Here is a 15,359-nt window from a genome sequence, read left to right on the forward strand (position 1 = left end):
ATTCGGCTGCAGAGGAAAGTTTAGCAATAACATTCACAGCTCATAATAGTGGAAGATTTATCATTGTGTAATCCCACAAACTAAGCCTCAGAGGAGGCCACTAGGAAGCATCTGACACCGGAGAATAATAGTCCCGCGGCCACGGAGCTTCGGACCGGGTCGCGTGCACGCGCCCGCGACCCCATAGCTGGGCTTAAAGAGCCACGTACCTGTACGTGGATGTGCCCAGCCGTGCCATTCTGCCGACGTATATCGGCGTGAATGGGTCCTTAAGTGGTTAATGTAAAATATTACATTAACAACCACGACAGCTTATCCGACAGTCCGACAGACATCAGACACGACCCGATCCATTCCATTCCCCAGAATAACGAGACCGACAAGCTCTGTTACTGGTTTCAAAATGTATGAACGAACCTTTAATGGTATCTTAGCTTTCTTATACACAGTACAAGCATGCAAAGAAACTCTCCACCCAAAACATCACACAATGGGGCTTTGATCACATTCTTTTAGATAATGACATTCAGAGGAGCCAATTATCCCCCAGACGTTCCGTCTCTGACAATAAGTGATTCACCTGCATAATACACATTCCTTTACTAAACATAATTGACATGCTAATTCCCTACCCCTGAAAGGAGACATCTGACCTTTAGACTGCTAACTCACAACACCTCTATCATCAATAGACTTTTCACACAAAACAGAATTAGCATTGAAGGAGACACCCTTATTGACCGGTTGGGGGTCAGAATGAAATCACCTGTAATATGTCCAGATCTCCTGCAATACATGAATTATCAGTAATGTCCCATATCATGTAATTTATAATTAATATTTCTCAGTCACCCTATGCCCAAAAGGGGCACCGGGTGACCCTAGACCCAAGAGTCATTAGTGACACTGGCACAGGAGTACCCCCCATCCTTCAAAAGTCTGGGTGTCACGGGTCATTCCGTTACAGGCCCCTTTCACACTGGGGTGTTTTTCGAGCATTTTTCAGGCATTTTGGCGTTAAAAAAAATCCTGTAAAGCGCCTGAAAGAAGCCTCATCTGCAATCCCAATGTGAAAGCCCGGGTGCTTTCAGAGCCCTTTCACACTGCCAGCGCCCGAAAAACACTGGTAAAGCGTCGCTAAGACCCCTTTCACACTGGGGCATTGTTCAGGCGCTTTGGCGTTAAAAAAAAAGCTCGCTCAATGGGAAGGGGGCTTTAGGAGCGGTGTATTCAACACTCTTAGGCCCCTTTCACACTGGGGCGTTATTCGAGCGTTTTTCAGGCGCTTTGACGTTAAAAAAAAAGCCTATAAAGTGCCTGAAAGAAGCCTCATCTGCAATCCCAATGTGAAAGGCCGAGTGCTTTCAATGCCCTTTCACACTACCATTGCCGGAAAAACGCTGGTAAAGCACCGCTAAGACCCTAACGTTTTAGGGCGTTTTTGTATTTACAGCGCTTTCAATTCATTTCCATGGAGAGGGGCGTTTTTGGAGAGTTTTTTTCAGCGCCCAAAATCTGCTCCAAAGATGCTGCTTGCAGGACTCAGTGTGAAAGGGTCCATTGAGATGCATGGAGAGCGTTTTATGAGCGTTTTAATAGCGCTATTTTTAACGATGAAACGCTGTAAAAACGCTTCAGTGTGAAAGGAGGTCTAAAAGCGCTGCAAAGAAGCTGCTTGCAGGACTTTTTTTGATGCCCTGCCAGCGCAGCGCCTCAGTATGAAAGCACCCGGGCTTTCACATTGGGATTGCAGATGCAGCTTGTTTCAGGCGCTTTACAGGCGCTTTTTTTTACCGCTAAAGCACCTGAAAAACGCCCCAGTGTGAAAGGGGTCTAACAGCAAATAGCACTGTATAGTGAATATAAAAAACATTTCTGATTGGACGCACACAGGGTCGCCATCAGGGGGGTACAGGCAGTACACCTGTAAGGGGCACGGTGGTCCCCACGGGCCCAGAAGGCATCCCCATTTTCTTTTTTTCGTCAGCACCCAAAGCCCCCCCTGACCTCTAAGGGGCCCGGTGGTCCCCAGGGGCCCTGATGGCATCCCCCTTTTTTCAGCATTTCAGATGCATATGCAAAAAAAACAAAAAACTTCTTAACCCCTTCCTTACCGGCGCATTGTAAAATGACACCGGCAGGAACCCTCCCTCGATCCGGGTGGACGTCATATGACGTCCTTTGTTCCCAGCGATCTAGGGCGCGCCCGCGGCACCGCTCGTGACCCAGCGCATGTGCCCGGCGACTGCGATTGCCGCCGGGCACCCGCGATTGCCGGTGATCACGGCAAGAGTGTGGATCTGTGTTTGTAAACACACAGATCCACCTCCTGTCAGAGGTGAGGAGACCAATGCTGTGTTCCCAGTACAGAGGAACACACATCGATCTCCTCCCCTTGTGAGTCCCCTCCCCCCTACAGTTAGAACACACTTTAGGGAACATTTTAACCCCTTCAGCGCCCCCTAGTGGTTAACCCTTTCCCTGACAGTCACATTTGCACAGTAATCAGTGCATATTTATAGCACTAATCGGTATATAAATGTGAATGGTCCCAAAAACGTGTCAAAAGTTTCCGATGTGTGCGCCGCAATGTCACGGTCACAATAAAAAATTGCAGATCGCCGCCATTACTAGTAAAAAAAATTATAAAATAAAAATGCCATAAATCTATCACCTATTTTGTAGACGCTATAACTTTTGCGCAAACCAATCAATATACGATTATTGCGATTTTTTTTTTTACCAAAAATATGTAGAAGAATACGTATCGGCCTAAACGGAGGAAAAAAAATGTTTTTTTTTTTAAAAATGTGATATTTATTAAATAAAAAAGTAAAAAATATTGTGTTTTTAAAAAAAATTGTCGCTCTTCTTTTGTTTATAGCGCAAAAAATAAAAACTGCAGAGATGATCAAATACCACCAAACGAAAGCTCTATTTGTGGGGAAAAAAACATAAAGATTTAGTTTGGGTACAGTGTTGCATGACCGCGCAATTGTCATTCAAAGTGCAAACAGCGCTGAAAACTAAAAATTGGTCTGGGCAGGAAGGGGGTGAAAATGCCCGGTATGGAAGGGGTTAAAAAGGCACAGGATAAGTTTTCTCATATGTTACACAATGCACCTGAATACAGGAAAGCATGCACAGTGCAGTGCATTATATGATGTAAAAGGGTTTCCAGGTGGCAGCACAGGTGTCCCATTAGGAAGGTAGACTAATTAATTAGATCAGCTGTGGGGAGAAAGCTGGAAAACCTGACCTGCCTGTGGATTGCAGATGGGAAGTCTTGTGGGGTCAGAGCTGAGAACATGTTATATAATATGAAGACTTCCACCTTTCCACAGGTAAGGGGGGAGGGTCCTTGGCTCGCTGTATGGGGGGAGACGTGTCCTTGGCTCGCTGTATGTTGTACTGGATTTGGGGTCTGTAGTGTAGACATTTCTAGGAGAGAAACTCACAGCCGGCTAATCATTTACTTTATAAAATAGTATAGTATAGTACACAACTGTGCGTTATGTATATGTGCCCATCAAATGCAGCCACTGTGCCATGCCATCAAATGCAGTCACTATGCCATGCCATCAAACGCAGCCACTGTGCCATCAATTCGCACCACTGTGCCATCAATTCGCACCACTGTGCCATGCCATCAAACGCAGTCACTGTGCCATCAATTGTCACCACTGTTCCATGCCATCAAACGCAGCCACTGTGCCATCAATTGTCACCACTGTGCCATGCCATCAAATGCAGTCACTATGCCATGCCATCAAACACAGCCACTGTGCCATGTCATCAAACACAGCCACTGTGCCATGCCATCAAACACAGCCACTGTGCCATCAATTCGCACCACTGTGCCATGCCATCAAACGCAGTCACTGTGCCATCAATTCGCACCACTGTGCCATGCCATCAAACGCAGCCACTGTGCCATCAATTCGCACCACTGTGCCATGCCATCAAACGCAGTCACTGTGCCATGCCATCAAACGCAGCCACTGTGCCATCAATTGTCACCACTGTTTCATGCCATCAAACGCAGCCACTGTGGCATCAATTCGCACCACTGTGCCATGCCATCAAATGCAGTCACTATGCCATCAAACGCAGGCACTGTGCCATCAATTGTCACCACTGCTCCATGCCATCAAACGCAGCCACTGTGCCATGCCATCAAACGCAGCCACTATGCCATCAATTTGTGCCACTGTGCCATGCCATCAAACGCAGCCACTGTGCCATCAATTCGCACCACTGTGCCATGCCATCAAACACAGTCACTGTGCCATGCCATCAAACGCAGCCACTGTGCCATCAATTCGCACCACTGTGCCATGCCATCAAACCCAGTCACTGTGCCATGCCATCAAACGCAGCCACTGTGCCATAAATTGTCACCGCTGTTTCATGCCATCAAACGCAGGCACTGTGCCATCACATGCAGCCACTGTGCCATGCCATCAAACGCAGCCACTGTGCCATAATCGTTTAAATGTTTTTTTTCCATTATCTTAAATCTGCACATTTCACATAATACCTGTTGATCCTGCCCTTGAAGTACCTTGTTCATCCACTTCCTGTTATAGGGTGACAATGCTCTGTCCCTGTCACCTATTTGTGTTCCTTTGTTGTCTGACGGAGACTACAGGCAATTCAATATAAATGACAGACGTGGCCCGCTGTTGTCACCATCAGGAAACCTGCCCCGGGAAACCCCCATGCCGTCATTGCTGGAGTGAATGTAGACACAAAAAGGCCCAGATCCACGAAGAACTTATGGCGGCGTATCTATTGATACGCCGCGTAAGTTCTACGATGCGCCGGCGTATCTTTGTTTTGTACTCACAAAACAAGATACGCCTGAATGTGGGCTAGATCCGACTGACGTACGTCTTAGTACGCCGTCGGATCTTAGGCGCATATTTACGCTGGCCGCTAGGTGGCGCTTTCCGTTGATTTCCGCGTAGAGTATGCAAATTAGCTAGATACGCCGATTCTCAGAACGTACGTCTGCCCGGCGCATTTTTTTACGTCGTTTGCGTAGGGCTTTTTCCGGCGTATAGAAACCTTTGGGTCTATGAGGCGTACGCAATGTTAAGTATGGACGTCGGGCCAGCATCGAATTTTCCGTCGTTTGCGTAAAACGTTCGCGAATAGGGCTTTGACAGTGGCGAGATGTTCATTATAACGAACGTGAAAATAACTTATAATAATGCTGTGATTGTAGATGACCTGGTGACATCTATAGACTGGCGTATTCAGAACTGGAAGCACCTATGCATTGTGCAGTAGATCTGTACTGATGATAATTAACGATGAGCTCCGTCGTGTTCGCATAGAACACGTGTAGAGCCCGCCAGGAAGTCGGCACCCGCACTGCGCTAATCACAGCCAGGCAGACATTTCCCAATCTCTGCAGCCGAGCATCGGATAAGGTCTGCCTTAGCGATTAGCGCAGCGCAGGTGCCGACTTCCTGGCGGGCTCTGCACGTGTTCTATGCGAACACGCCGGAGCTCATCCTTAATGATGATGACTGGGGAAACCCTCAAGTGTGTTCAACAATTCTTAGCTGTCATCACCTGAACAGTCACATAGGACTTCCTCCCTAATGGGCCCTTCTGCAGCAATGTGCGTCCTAGAGGTCGGTTACTACATTTATACACATTTGTATTTAAAATCTGAGTTCCGCGCACATACTGACTTTTATCATTAGGACACTTACCTGTCCTGGAATCCAGAAATGTCGGCACCCCAGCCACTTCCCTGCTGAGCTTTCTGAATGGCCTGGGGATGGAGGAGGGGGACTAAACTTCTGAGTGATCTTGCCCCGGTGAGATCTCTCGGAAGTGGGGGACGGATACCTGTCAAAAAACAGTTACCCGCTCCCTCCCCCGAAAGGTGCCAAATGTGGGTACGGGCAGGGAGGAGGCAGATAAGCAGAGCTTCCACTTTTGGGTGGAACTCTGCTTAAAATCTTTATTTTTATGCAGCAAGAAAGAGGGACTTTTAGAATTGCAATTTTTTTTTCAGTTGGCTTACGTTGGGGCCCATTCACACTGGTGTGTTTAAAAATATGGCATGCTTTTTTTAATAACGTATGTTGCATTTTTAACATAGTTTTAGTTCACACTTTTTTTTTTTTTCTGCGTTTTCAGTTTTTCAGAAACGACACTACTGTCTGTTTAACACGTTTCCTATGGATGTAGTTCACAGCTGTGCATTTTATGGAAAGGGCCAGGGAATTTTTTTTTCTGGTTGTTGGTTCCATAGACTTCAATGGATGAAAAGCATGTATCGAAATATGAAAATGCACCTGCAACCTGCATAGGTGTGAATCGGGTCTTGATGCGTTTTTGGTGCGCTTTCTGGTTTCCTGAATCCCAGCATGCAATATATATATATATATATATATATATATATATATATATATATATTACACACACACTTGCATGCCAAAAAAAAAAAGTGCAAATTTATTTATTTTTTTGCTTGCATTGGCCAACAACAAGGCATTTGCTGTCTATGGGCCCCAAATCCTAACCGGTGGTACAAGGAGAGTTCTTGTGTACATCTCAGCATTTTTAGGGCCCCAGTATGGACATTATGTTCTTTACCTTTCTCCCAGTATTGCTGTTATCATCATAGACTGGAGATAAGCTGGATGGGGGAGGGGGACGTTTTCTCGTGACGCATGCACAGAGTATAGTGCTGTTTTATGACTCCTCTATATGTATTGCCCATATATGTGTCACTGCCAGGTAAATACACGCTTGGCGTGTTCTCTGACCTGGGTAGACCATGGCCCATATCGTAGGATCAGGTGGTGTTCTGGGTCACATTCCAAGAACTGAAGGCCTGCATGGCAGCCAGTAAACTAGCATTCTCAGCAATGCCGACTGGCTACCCTTACTTGTCCCCAGAAATCTGTGTGACTAGAGCTGAATGCAGCCTGGGTAATAAATCCATACTTCAAGGCCACATTCGCTGTTCATTTATGATTCTGAGACTGGAGATAGTTGGGATTGTTCTGGGAAGTGGGAACATTTTTGTATTTATTGCTGAGCTGGCAGTATGGAAATTGTAAAGTGTGTGCAGAGTGCAGCTCGCAGCTGCCTCCACCGTGTAGGTAGTAGATGTTACTCAACCCTTCCTGTCTGCAGATGGTAGACGTTCGTTGCAGGGGCGGACTGACAACTTATGGGGCCCCCGGGCAATAGGAGATTATGGGGCCCCCGGGCAATAGGAGATTATGGGGCCCCCGGGCAATAGGAGATTATGGGGCCCCCAGGCAATAGGAGATTATGGGACCACACACGCATACAGTATACATACACAGTATACACACTGAAAAGGTACTGGAGAGGCGGGGCAGTTATAATCTTGGGGTTTTTAGTAGTCGGTAAGGGACATTTCAGGGACAGATGTAAAAAAACACAGGGCCAGATTCACATAGAATTGCGGCGGCGTAACGTATCGCATTTACGTTACACCGCCCCAAGTTTTACGGGCAAGTGCTTGATTCACAAAGCACTTGCCTGTAAACTTGCGGCGGCGTAGCGTAAATCCGTCCGGCGCAAGCCCGCCTAATTCAAATGGGGCGTGTATCATTTAAATTAGGCGCGTTCCCGCGCCGAACGTACTGCGCATGCTCTGTTTTTGTAATTTCCTGCCGTGCTTTGCGCGAAATGACGTCGCACCGCCGTCATTTTTTGAACGGCGACGTGCGTTACGTCCTTTTCTATTCCCGGACGACTTGCGCAAAAACAAAAAAAAAATTGAATTCGACGCGGGAACGACGGCCATACTTTAACATGGCAAGTCTAAATATAAGCCATGAAATAGCAGCTGTAACTTTACGCCGGGAAAAGCCGACTAGCGTCGACGTAAGAGAATGCGACGACCGTGCGTACCTTCGTGGATCGCCGTAAACAGCTAATTAGCATACCCGACGCGGAAAACGACGCAAACACCACCCAACGGGCGCCGAAGTATTACACCTGCGATCTGAAGGCGTACGAAGCCGTAAGCCGTCGTATCTTGGTTTGAGAATTCAAACTAAAGATACGACGTGGCAAATTTGAAAGTACGCCGGCGTATCAGTAGATACTCACTCCGGCGTACTTTTTCTGTGAATCTGGCCCACAGATTTTTACATACTGTCCCTGGTTTTACTGAGGCTGGCAACCCTGATTAGCCCCCCCCCCAGTGGCATGGGGCCCTCGGGCAGTGCCCGAATGGTCAGTCCGCCCCTGGTTCGTTGTCATGTGTCAGTGTGGGTTCCCTGGTGCTCTTAGTAAAAGTTCAGCTCTCCCGAAAGAGGACCGGTCAAGAATATACACAATATGTATATAGTATTTAACTTAAATCAGAACTTTGCCCAAAAGGGGAAATTCCGATTTTTCTGCCCCACCTCGAACACCTTTAGATAAGTACCTTCTCCCACTTGCGCTCGGATCACCTAGACATTCCAAACGGGACGTAACGTATCCGATTTACGTTACGCCTCCGCAACTTAGACGGGCAAGTGCTGTATTCTCAAAGCACTTGCTCCGTAAGTTGCGACGGCGTAGCGTAATTCGGCCGGCTTAAGCCCTCCTAATTCAAATTTGGATCAGGGGGGCGTGTTTTATGCAAAACTACTGTGACCCGACGTGATTGGCGTTTTTTCGGAACGGCCCATGCATCAAAACTTTAAATCCTTTTTTCTTTCCTCGAAGATTGCCTCCGTTTACCCAACACAAGACATTTTTCAGATACTGTAAAACCTTGGATTGCGAGCATAATTTGTTCCAGAAACATGCTTGGAATCCAAAGAACTTGTATATCAAAGCGAATTTCCCCATAAGAATGAATGAAAACTCAAGTGATTCGTTTCACAACCATTTTATTTATAGGTCCTTCAGTTTATAGTCCATATAAAAAGATTAGACCCCTTTCACACTGAGGGCGTATTGCAGGCGCTATAGCGTTAAAAATAGCGCCTGCAATCCGCCCTTAAAAAGCTGCTCCATTGTCTCCAGTGTGAATCATTAATAAACGTGATCATAATATAAACTAGGACTTCTAAAATAAATAATACAAACATATTCCAATTGTATAGTGTCTCTATGTCATGAGCAACTCAATGACATCAAGTCCCAATAGTATAATAAGTGAAGTGTAACAAATAGATGATAATAAATCTTCTTATTTTGCTGTATCTTGCTTATGTGAAAGTAAAATGCCACCACCACACTTAAATCTTCTTTAACACCCAAAGATGTGCTGATGAAAAATGGATGCGCTTACCAGATTGAATGGACTACTTTAATTAAAAAGTTAGTCAAAAGAGCTTATGCAGGATTGTGCCTGCACACATGCCGACAGGAAAGATTGATGTTAACCTCATCACCAGGAGTTCCAAACAAGGATTGTATTGGTGCTTACCCGGCACTGGGGCTGCAGACGTTTCACCGCCTAATTGCGGTACGAATGTTTGGGTCGTCCGGGATCTCTGCTACCGCCGTAGCACAGCCTCGCGTTCCCAGCTGTCAGCTCCACGAGTCGGGGGGCACGTCACGTGACCGGGTAACCGCCTCCGACGTACGTTTCGTTGTATTGAACGTCTTCAGGGGGGCGTCAACTTCTGCTATTGTTGGTTGATTTTAACATTGGTTCTGAGAATGCGTCATTGTACTTTGGACTAAAGTCCGATGGACTTCTGTACACACAATAGGATTTTGCACTGTAGGACTTTTGTTTGTCCGTTTTGCAGAGCGAACATTTGTCCGATGAAAACTGAAAAAGTTTGTCCGATGGAGCGTACACACGGTTGGATTTTTTTGAAAACCTGCTCATTTTGAAGTTTGTTGTCAAAAAGTCCGACCGTGTGTATGGGGCTTAAGTGTAACAATAAGTTGCTAAATGTTGTACCTTCATTAAATGTAACCATATTGCTACACTTAGAGGCTCCTCTCTTCTCTTTTATACTCAGTTGTGACGCTACTTGTATATCAAGACATTGCTTGTAAATCAAGTCAAAATGTATTAAAAAATTTTGGTTGTTTTGCAAAGCGCTCTCAAACCAAGTTACTCTCAAACCAAGGTTTTACTGTGTCTTCAAATGAAGCATTTTATTAATTCAGGTATCTGCAACTATTCCGAGCCAACTTTACCTAAACCTTTCAAAAAGGACTCCCTTATACAAGCCTGGCCTCATCTCTTTCATGTACATGTTTTTACTTGTTGTGACCCAGTGTGCACACGTACACGTACACGTACACGCACACAGGAATTAAAGTCTTCTATCATGAAAGATGGCTGGATTTAAATTTGACTTGCATCCAAAAGTTCAGTCAATGTCCTAGCAGTGGAAGTGAACTACAAATTATTTTTACACAGGTACTTGGTTCCCACGAAGATCTCTAAACTTCTTCCCAGCTGTCCATCCACGTATCTTCAGCGGTGTTCAGCAGAAGGAACATTCCTTCACATCTGGTGGGAATGGCCAACCAGAAGATTCTGATCCCGGGAGTACCAACTGTTGGATACAGTCTCTGGAGTTTTCTTTACTAAGAACCCCTATGGGGCCCTCCTGTACACAAGAACCATTAGCATGCACAGCTTTTCAATTCAATGTAATCGCTCCCATTCTCACGGCAGTGTGTCATGGCTCCAGCCTGGAAGTTCCCATCTTTCCATTTCACTGAGATCAAAACCCAAATATTCTGTGTAATGCTATTTGAAGAATTTCCTAAATTTGGAAGTGGTGCTACGTCTATTTTCCAAAATATGCAGAACCTCTGGATCCAACGCTAATTAACTGCTACTTCTCACTTGGGTTAGCCATACACATTTATTTTTTTTTTTTACTAGTCTCCTTGTCATTTCCCCCCTACTGCCCCACTCCTTATTTCTTCCCCGCCTTTCTTTCACTTTCCTCCCTTGTGTCTCTCTCTTTTTTTCCTCTTTCCTCCCTTGTTTCTTCACCCCCCCTTTTTTTTAACTCCCTTGTCTTCTTCCTCCCTTGTCTTCCTCTTTCCTCCCTGTAACCGTCACCACCGTTTAGGATATTCCCATTCCATCAACCACGACAGCTTATCTGACACTCCACAATCTAGCAGACACGATCCATAAGAATTCCCTCAGAGAGACGAGACATACGCTCTGTGTTCTGAGTCAAAATGTATGAATGCTTTTAATGGTATCTTAGCTTTCTTATATACAGTACAGCATGTTAAAGTTAATCACAGGGACTAAGAACTCTCCACCCACACAGCACACAATGGGGGGGCTTCAATACACCTTCTCTTAGACAATGACATCGAGTTGAGCTAATCATTAGTCATCCCCCAGACGTCCCGTCTCCGCAATTAGAGGAGGTAATTACTACAGCTTGACAAGTCACATTCCACATATAAAACAGTATTGGCATACATAATGAGAGGGTGTAGGAGCCAGGCTGACTTAACACCGAAAAGCTAGACATCTGACCTTTATGGACTGAATTAGCATCTCACAATGGAATGTCTAGGAGCAGCCCCAATTAACACCTCAAAAGCATGTGTCCTCACATTGAATGAAAACACTCCACTGACCTGGTGGGGTCAGAATAACCACTTGTAATATCTCAAGATATCCTGCAACATGAATTATCAGTAATGTCTCATCTCATGTAATTTATAATTATTTCCCAGTCACCCTATGCCCAAAAGGGGCACAGGATGACCCAAGAGTCATTAGTGACGCTGGCACAGGAGTACCCCTCATCCTTCAAAAGTCTCTGGGTGTCATGAGTCATTCTGTTACACTCCCCCCCCCCCCTTTCCTCCCTTGTCTTCCTCTTTCCCCCTTTTTTCCTTTCTCATCACCTTTACCCTCAGCTTCTTTGGCAAGACGGTGGTCGTCTTGGAGGTGTGTTTGGGGTCGTTATCATGTTGGAATACTTCCCTGCAGGCCCAGTCTCTGAAGGGGGGGATCATGCTCTGTTTCAGTATGTCACAGTACGTGTTGGCATTCATGGTTCCCTCAATGATCTGTAGCTCCCCAGTGCCGGCAGCACTCATGCAGCCCCAGACCATGACATTCCCACCACCATGCTTGACTGTAGGCAAGACACATCTGTCTTTGTATTCCTCACCTGGTTGCCACCACACATGCTTGACACCATCTGAACCAAATAAGTTTATCTTGCTTGGCCAGTCCATCCCTACCCATCAGTGTTCTTCACAGTATACTCATGGTTTACTAATAATCCTTTTAGCCACCATCAGTAATTCAGTTAGGTAAAATTTGGTCTACTCATAGGTGTGCGCACAAGGTGTGCCGGTTGTGCCCAGGCACACCCTAATCACCCTGTGCAGCACAGATTCCCCCTACCGCTCCTTCCCTCTGCAGCACTACCGGCATCCCTCCTCTCGACTGTTGCTGCGGGATGTTTTGGGTTGAGTAAGGAAAGGGGCTGGTAAATATGAATTTATCAGCCTCTTCCTGTTTTGAATAAACACAGTGAGTGGTCGGTAGTGTGTGTTTGAGCTTTGGGGTGCACACCCTAATGCAATAGGCTGCGCGCACCTATGGGTCTGCTGTAAGCAAAACCATGTTCCCGGGGGAGGCGAGTATAGTTCTATCTGGGGTGAATAATCCAGAGTGTAGCTGCTTTACTTGTTTTTTGGGGGCTCTCCAAGTTACAGATTCCTTCCTTTTTCCCAAAGGAGTCTGTGAACTCATTCAGATGTCCCTGTATGGGGCCACAAGGGAGGATTTGGTAGCTGGCTGCAAAAGTCCTCTACCTCACCATTGTTCTGCATCTGCTGAATGGCTTGGCTCCGCGTTCTCTATTCTCCTTTTTTGTCGTTTCCCCCGTTGGAACAAAAGGGACTGCAAGACGTTCTGTGCACAGGACACATCCCAGAAGAAGTTTTCTCCAGTTCATCTGGTCATACACCTAAGGAACTTTCCATCCATGCTAAATCTCCCCATACACTCCTGACAGAGGGCAACACCACAAATGCATAATTCATCGTATTCTGACAGCAAGCGCAACTAGCTGTTAGAACATTCAAACCGTGGCTGCATCAGATTGGCTGCAGGCGCTGTTTAGTCAACCGTTTTCCATCCGGCTCCTTCAACAAAAGAAAATTGTTCAATTGACTTTTGTCAAACTGGGTGGTGCTGATGTGGGTATCCACGGTTCAAATCTCAGTTGATTTTAGCTTAAAGGGTTTGTAAAGGAATTTTTTTTATCTTAAAGCGGGGGTTCACCCATAGAGAACACTTTTTTCCCCTTAGCTTCATGCTCGTTTTGTCTAGGGGAATCGGCTAGTTGTTGTAAAATATGAGCTGTACTTACCGTTTACGAGATGCATCTTCTCCGCCGCTTCCGGGTATGGGCTGCGGGACTGGGCGTTCCTTCTTGATTGACAGTCTTCCGAGAGGCTTCCGACGGTCGCATCCATCGCGTCACGATTTTCCGAAAGAAGCCGAACGTCGGCGCGCAGGCGCAGTATAGAGCCGCACCGACGTTCGGATTCTTTCGGCTACTAGTGACGCGATGAATGCGACCGTCGGAAGCCTCTCGGAAGACTGTCAATCAAGAAGGAACGCCCGCTCCCGAAGACCCATACCCGGAAGCGACGGAGAAGATGCATCTCGAAAACGGTAAGTACGGATCATATTTTAAAACAACTAGCCGATTCCCCTAGACAAAACGAGCATCCATCTAAGGGGATTTTTTGAAAAAAAATTCTTATGGGTGAACTCCCGCTTTAAATTTCCCCCATAAATGGAAGTCCTTATTGTCCCAGTGGAATTGTAAGTGAGGAAAAATCTTTAATGGATACAGATGGCAATAAATAAATCTCTCTAAGGAATCTGTGAGGATGGTCACCCTCGTCATTCCCAGGTTGTAGAAAAATATGAAACTGTATAGGAATCCCCTACAAAGGGTTTGTTTGATTACAAAATACAGTAAAACCTTGGATTGTGAGCATAATTGGTTCCGGAAGTATGCTTGTAAGCCAAAGCACTTGTATATCAAAGCGAATTTCCCCATAATAAATAATGGAAATTTAAATGATTCGTTCCACAACCATTTATTCATAAGTCCTTTGATTTATAGTCCATATAAAAAGGTTATAACCATGTGATCGGTTGTGTAACCATAAAATTCACCTCAGCATTGCCACAGGCTGATCACCTTAGCATTGCCACAGGCTGATCACCTCAGCATTGCCACAGGCTGATCACCTCAGCATTGCCACAGGCTGATCACCTCAGCAGTGCCACAGGCTGATCACCTCAGCATTGCCCCAGGCTGATCACCTCAGCATTGCCCCAGGCTGATCACCTCAGCAGTGCCCCAGGCTGATCACCTCAGCAGTGCCACAGGCTGATCACCTCAGCATTGCCACAGGCTGATCACCTCAGCATTGCCACAGGCTGATCACCTCAGCAGTGCCACAGGCTGATCACCTCAGCAGTGCCCCAGGCTGATCACCTCAGCAGTGCCCCAGGCTGATCACCTCCCATGCCACGCCTTATTGATGCAGTAATTCATGTAAAAGGAGCCCCGACCAAGTATTGAGTGCAGTGCATACTATACTGTACATGGACATTCTTTTCAGTAAGACGCTTCTGTATTAAAAATCTTTTTCTTTATTTTTTATTTTTTTGGTCTTATGTAATCTTCACATTTTTCTGAGATACTGAATTTTAGGTTTTCAGTTGTAAGCCAAAATCATCAAAACTAAAAGAAATGCATGAAATATATCACTCTGTGTGTAATGAATCTATATAATATATCAGTTTTCACTTTTTGTATTGAATTTTTTTTTTATGATATTCTAATTTTATGAGATGCACATGTAGGTGTGGAATGAGTGAATATACACGGATCTTGGATTTTAGATAAAATATTTGCTTGTCCCAGATGCTCCGCTAAAAACGTCTTCTTGTTGTCCGCACAGCCAAATGGCAAACGCACACAATGGGATTTCTTTTCTGCTGCAGTACAAACAAAGGTAAGTACTTGGAACAACTGTATCGGGCTTCCCCATAGTGATAAATATTTTCAGCTCAACGAGCGCTGCTTTCCTCGAATTGTCTTATGAGAGTTTTCTCGCCTCTTATCTCCACCAACACGAATCTGTGCAAATATTTTCCAGGAGTTCCAGAGTTCACTCTTTAGCAATTTACAGCTAATCTCATTCCTGTAGACTTTCTGTGAAAGGATTGGAGGTATTATTGTATAACCTTGATTTATAATACCTATGTGAGGTGTGCAAGCAGTAGGGATCAGATCCTGGGGATTACATCCCGAAAGAGGACAACAAGGAGCGGTCAGTGGGCAGAAACGCTTGGGAAGCTGGGGTTGTGC

General features: G+C 45.6%; 1 protein-coding gene across 1 annotated transcript in view; it reads left to right on the forward strand.

The window, feature by feature from the left end:
* Nucleotides 1-3,255: 3,255 nt before the first annotated feature.
* The window catches only part of ADA (adenosine deaminase), a 97,636-nt gene continuing 85,532 nt past the window's right edge, over nt 3,256-15,359 (forward strand). The window contains exon 1 of the mRNA XM_040331454.1: nt 3,256-3,344. Within this exon, the coding sequence (XP_040187388.1) occupies nt 3,309-3,344 (36 nt within the window). The 5' untranslated portion in view covers nt 3,256-3,308. The remainder of the gene's footprint in view (nt 3,345-15,359) is intronic.

The sequence above is a fragment of the Rana temporaria genome, chromosome 12, assembly GCF_905171775.1.
Source record: "Rana temporaria chromosome 12, aRanTem1.1, whole genome shotgun sequence".
NCBI lineage: Eukaryota > Metazoa > Chordata > Amphibia > Anura > Ranidae > Rana > Rana temporaria.